Source organism: Ascaphus truei, unplaced genomic scaffold (assembly GCF_040206685.1).
Source record: "Ascaphus truei isolate aAscTru1 unplaced genomic scaffold, aAscTru1.hap1 HAP1_SCAFFOLD_505, whole genome shotgun sequence".
NCBI lineage: Eukaryota > Metazoa > Chordata > Amphibia > Anura > Ascaphidae > Ascaphus > Ascaphus truei.
This window is the reverse complement of record NW_027456836.1, coordinates 1,000-6,739: the sequence shown is the minus strand read 5'-3', so window position 1 is coordinate 6,739 and position 5,740 is coordinate 1,000. Positions and strand designations below refer to the sequence as shown.

General features: G+C 54.1%; 1 protein-coding gene across 1 annotated transcript; it reads right to left on the bottom strand.

Moving 5' to 3' along the window:
- Positions 1-1,860: 1,860 nt before the first annotated feature.
- On the bottom strand, positions 1,861-4,590 carry LOC142484996 (E3 ubiquitin/ISG15 ligase TRIM25-like). Its single transcript, XM_075584233.1, is given in 3 exon segments — positions 1,861-3,931; positions 3,934-4,041; positions 4,044-4,590. Coding segments are annotated over 3 exon segments (1,581 nt in total). The 5' UTR covers positions 4,540-4,590; the 3' UTR covers positions 1,861-2,954.
- Between the last annotated feature and the right edge of the window lie 1,150 nt (positions 4,591-5,740).

Genomic DNA, 5,740 nt, shown 5'->3' with positions numbered 1-5,740 from the left:
GCAAATGAGCACACAGTGCCACTTTTTGCTTCATAACCATTTTAAACATGGTTCCCTATAGGCTTAAGCTTGCTGCATGGTCACCGCTTTAAGCACAGCCAGGGTTAAGATGCAGAGCCAGTAACCCGCCCAGAGACAGCTGTTTCCACCTTAATGGGTCTCATCAGTGTGGGGTTGGCTACTGGCTATGCATCTTAACCCGCGCTGTGTGTCTCACGCGGGGTTAATAAGTATTGGTGCCTGTGTGTGTTTGGGCAAACCAGGACCGCCAACAGAAATTATGGGGCCCAAGACAAAGGGACAGAAGAGAGGGACTGTGGGTATTTCTTTTAGTGTCACCCTGCAGTGGGAGGGACAGATGTGAGGGGCTGTGTGTCCTGTCTGTGTCCCCCTGCAGTGGGAGGGACAGATGTGAGGGGCGGTGTGTCCTGTGTCCCCCTGCAGTGGGAGGGACAGATGTGAGGGGCTGTGTGTCCTGTCTGTGTCCCCCTGCAGTGGGAGGGACAGATGTGAGGGGCTGTGGGTCCTGTCTGTGTCACCCTGCAGTGGGAGGGACAGATGTGAGGGGCTGTGGGTCCTGTCTGTGTCCCCCTGCAGTGGGAGGGACAGATGTGAGGGGCTGTGTGTCCTGTCTGTGTCCCCCTGCAGTGGGAGGGACAGATGTGAGGGGCTGTGGGTCCTGTCTGTGTCCCCCTGCAGTGGGAGGGACAGATGTGAGGGGCTGTGTGTCCTGTCTGTGTCCCCCTGCAGTGGGAGGGACAGATGTGAGGGGCTGTGTGTCCTGTCTGTGTCCCCCTGCAGTGGGAGGGACAGATGTGAGGGGCTGTGGGTCCTGTCTGTGTCACCCTGCAGTGGGAGGGACAGATGTGAGGGGCTGTGTGTCCTGTCTGTGTCCCCCTGCAGTGGGAGGGACAGATGTGAGGGGCTGTGTGTCCTGTCTGTGTCCCCCTGCAGTGGGAGGGACAGATGTGAGGGGCTGTGTGTCCTGTGTCCCCCTGCAGTGGGAGGGACAGATGTGAGGGGCTGTGTGTCCTGTCTGTGTCTCCCTGCAGTGGGAGGGACAGGTGTGAGGGGCTGTGTGTCCTGTGTCACCCTGCAGTGGGAGGGACAGATGTGAGGGGCTGTGTGTCCTGTCTGTGTCCCCCTGCAGTGGGAGGGACAGATGTGAGGGGCTGTGTATCCTGTGTCCCCCAGCAGTGGGAGGGACAGAAGTGAGGGGCTGTGTGTCCTGTCTGTGTCCCCCTGCAGTGGGAGGGACAGATGTGAGGGGCTGTGTGTCCTGTCTGTGTCCCCCTGCAGTGGAGGGACAGATGTGAGGGGCTGTGTGTCCTGTGTCCCCCTGCAGTGGGAGGGACAGATGTGAGGGGCTGTATGTCCTGTGTCCCCCTAGAGTGGGAGGGACAGATGTGAGGGGCTGTGTGTCCTGTGTCCCCCTGCAGTGGGAGGGACAGATGTGAGGGGCTGTGGGTCCTGTCTGTGTCCCCCTGCAGTGGGAGGGACAGATGTGAGGGGTTGTGTGTCCTGTCTGTGTCTCCCTGCAGTGGGAGGGACAGATGTGAGGGGCTGTGTGTCCTGTCTGTGTCCCCCTGCAGTGGGAGGGACAGATGTGAGGGGCTGTGTGTCCTGTGTCCCCCTGCAGTGGGAGGGACAGATGTGAGGGGTTGTGTGTCCTGTCTGTGTCCCCCTGCAGTGGGAGGGACAGATGTGAGGGGCTGTGTGTCCTGTGTCCCCCTGCAGTGGGAGGGACAGATGTGAGGGGTTGTGTGTCCTGTCTGTGTCTCCCTGCAGTGGGAGGGACAGATGTGAGGGGCTATGGGTCCTGTCTGTGTCCCCCTGCAGTGGGAGGGACAGATGTGAGGGGCTGTGTGTCCTGTCTGTGTCCCCCTGCAGTGGGAGGGACAGATGTGAGGGGCTGTGTGTCCTGTCTGTGTCCCCCTGCAGTGGGAGGGACAGATGTGAGGGTCTGTGTGTCCTGTCTGTGTCCCCCTGCAGTGGGAGGGACAGATGTGAGGGGCTGTGTGTCCTGTCTGTGTCCCCTGCAGTGGGAGGGACAGATGTGAGGGGCTGTGTGTCCTGTCTGTGTCACCCTGCAGTGGGAGGGACAGATGTGAGAGGCTGTGTGTCCTGTCTGTGTCCCCCTGCAGTGGGAGGGACAGATGTGAGGGGCTGTGGGTCCTGTGTCCCCCTGCAGTGGGAGGGACAGATGTGAGGGGCTGTGTGTCCTGTCTGTGTCCCCCTGCAGTGGGAGGGACAGATGTGAGGGGCTGTGGGTCCTGTCTGTGTCACCCTGCAGTGGGAGGGACAGATGTGAGGGGCTGTGGGTCCTGTCTGTGTCCCCCTGCAGTGGGAGGGACAGATGTGAGGGGCTGTGTGTCCTGTCTGTGTCCCCCTGCAGTGGGAGGGACAGATGTGAGGGGCTGTGGGTCCTGTCTGTGTCACCCTGCAGTGGGAGGGACAGATGTGAGGGGCTGTGGGTCCTGTCTGTGTGAGCAATCACCCCACACGTCTGCCTGTGATGTCTCTCCCACTTACTCACCCTCTGTCTCTTTCTCTCTCCACAACTGCACTGATTGAGATTGGCCGTCTCTTGTCATGTCATCTCTCTCGCCTGCAGGGGCTTCTGGGAGTTGTAGTCCTGCTTCTCTTCTGTTACAATTTATTTACAGACGTGAACTACAAGTCCCAGAATCCCATGTAAAACTGTGACATCATAATAATTCAACCAATCAATGCGCAGATCTGTAGTAACCACAACCCTCCCCCTCCCCCACAACACTGCAGCAAGGCCCCGCCCCATAGTCAGGCAAGGAGAGCCAATAAGAGAAAAGGCCCGCCCCGCAGTCAGCCAATGGGAGAGCTTGAGAGCCAATGGGAGCCAATGAGAGCGCACACAAACCCACAAACACAATATACACTATATCTATGGGTTCCCTGCTGGGCCGGGATCAGTACTCCTAGCTCCTGATTCTGACCCAGCCATTCTCCCATACACAGAACGCAGCATGAAGAGGCTCAGTGAAGGTGGCAGTGACGGTGTGTAAGTGTCTGATGGGGTCACACAGCTGATAAAAGGACAGCCGCCCAGCCTCATAGTCCAGGTATATTCCTAATCTCTGCACGCGAGACTCGGGATATATCTGTGTAAGTATTCTGTCATGTATCACTGTATGATAATTACCCTGCATGTACAAACACCAGGACTTCTTATTATCTCCTATGCAGGACTGACCTCCTTTCCTTACTATACTGGGATAGGAAATCCCTACCCTCCTGCCCCCTGAGTCACTGATCTCCACCTCCCAGTAATGTTGTCCTGAGGAAAAACTCCTGCTGCTTAAAACCTGATGATACACAAATCTCTCTGGTGTATCCGGGCGTAACTGGTGTGTTACTGAGCAGGATGCAGTTTTCAGGTCACCTGATACAGATACATGATTACCAGCTGTATTTACATCCAGTAATATGCCTGAATCCCCCTGCACACAGAACCCGCTCTTTGCTTTTAGATCAGTCACAATATCAGCTAATCTCTGTAAGGTCAGTGGGATCAGAACCTCATACAAATCCCCTACAGCAGGGACCTTATTACCCCCTCTCTCTCTGTCCTCATTACCTCCCTCCTCAGCACCACAGAAGTCAGCATTGTCTGATTCCCGTCCCTGTAAGACAGTTAATGGATCAGTGATGTTGCTCAGCTCCTCAATGTGAAGTATCTTCTTGGACAGCTCGTCCTTCTTTATTTCCAGCTGCTGGATTAGATCAGAGACTCGGAGAGAAACCTGCTCTTCCCACCTGGTGATCTCACTCAGGACTCGCTTCTCTAGGACTTCCAGCTGTTCCCTGATGTCCCTAATCAGGGCAGTGACTCGGGCTGTCTCCCCAGCTGCTTTTTCCTGCGCGTCTCTCCTGCGTTCCTGCAGACTCTGGATCTTTTCTCAGTCTCCTCTCTCACTGAGGTCAGTTTCTCCAGAACATGTCTCAGTTTCTCCTTCTTCTTCTCAGAGGCCTCATTCAGCGACTCCACCTGGTGTCCCCTGTGCTCCCAAACACCCAGCAGGACACACAGATACAGGCAGCATCCTCAGTGCAATAACACTCCAAGAGCTTCTTGTGGACGGGGCATTTCCTGGTCTTTAAGGAGGTGGTTGGCTCAGATAAGACGTGTTCCTCTGACTTGCTGTGTCTCTCTAGGTGAATATCACACAGGGAGGCGTCACACAGCAGACATGTTTTAGCAGCGGGTACAGAGGAGGTAACACAGTAAGTGCAGAAGATCACCGCCTCCTCCTGCTCCGGCTGAGTAGAAAGGAAACGCTCCGCTATGTTACACAGCTTCAGGTTCCTCTGCAGTGCAGGACGCTCCCGAAACCTTTTTCTGCATTCAGGACAGGTATAAAGCCCAGATCCCCCCTGGGAATCCCACACACTCCCAATACAGCCCTGGCAGAAGTTATGCCCACATCTCAGCGTTACAGGCTGGGTATAAGTGCTCAGGCAGATGGGGCAGGTTAGCTCCTCTCTCAGACCAGCAGACGCCATGCTTGGAAGCAGCAACAGGAAACGAAACTTACATTCTCCTTTCTCTCATATAACCAGTGGGGCGTTTCCCTTCTCAGCACACAGGGGCGGGAGTTTGTTACTCAGACTATTAACCCTGTAAGTTCCTGGCTGCAGTATACACTATGAGGAATAAGAGTAGTTATAAGAATATGCAGCATGTTACCTACAGTATCTGTGCTCACATGGGGCGTTTGGTGACATGTGACAGGTGTTGCACTTCAGGGGTTAGGTAACCTTTTAAGTCAGCTGTGTGTTATACACCTCAGCATGTTCCTGCAGTACATGGGACCCAGTAACACATAAGACGAGCATTGAGAGGAACGTACGTAATAAATTCTATACCAGACTATATACCCGTGAGCGTATAATACCCCCGTCTGTCTCTATATGAGTCATCGGAGCAGAGAATTTAGGTATTGTTACCAAAGCAGGAACAGGACCTAAGAGCCCATTACAGCGCCCTCTCCTGTGGTCAAAGTATGTGTCAGGTGTAACAGGACTGGTTCAGGGACAGAACCTATTGTAGACCAAACAAGTAAGCATATTAATGGCCCCTCATTTAGTGACTAGGAATATTGGATTATTAAAACACTTTATTATAAGTAATAAGTAGAATAAGTGGGGCTGAATAGGCACATATATATATACAGTAACACACTAAGCACACTGCGGATACACAGCAGGGGGCTCTCAGATGTGGCGCCCGGTATAACGTACTGAATCTCGGGGTACAGGTCCCTGGGAATAGTATGAGCGGGCGATGTGCATATCACAGGGATTGGGGTATAGGGGTTATTGGCATTATATTCCCTTTGCCCCCACTGGGTAATACATCTGTACCCCCCCTATATGCCACCTAAACTGATGGCTGCTGGTGCCGCGCCCGCAGATAATGGCGCTAATTGTAAGTAATAAGTTGCTTACGTGACGTTACAATGAAGCTGCCCCCGTGTGTCTCACGCGGGGTTAATAAGTATTGATGCCTGTGTGTGTTTGGGCAAACCAGGACCGCCAACAGACATTATGGGGCCCAGGACAAATGAAAGGAGCAGGACCCCCCCCCCCCCCCGAACCCATAGCGCACCTACCACGGAGAAATATTTTTTAGCGCGAAACGTTTACTTATCTGTTTTTCTTATTCACACAATGGATGAATCAGACCGCGCTGCGCAGTGATTAC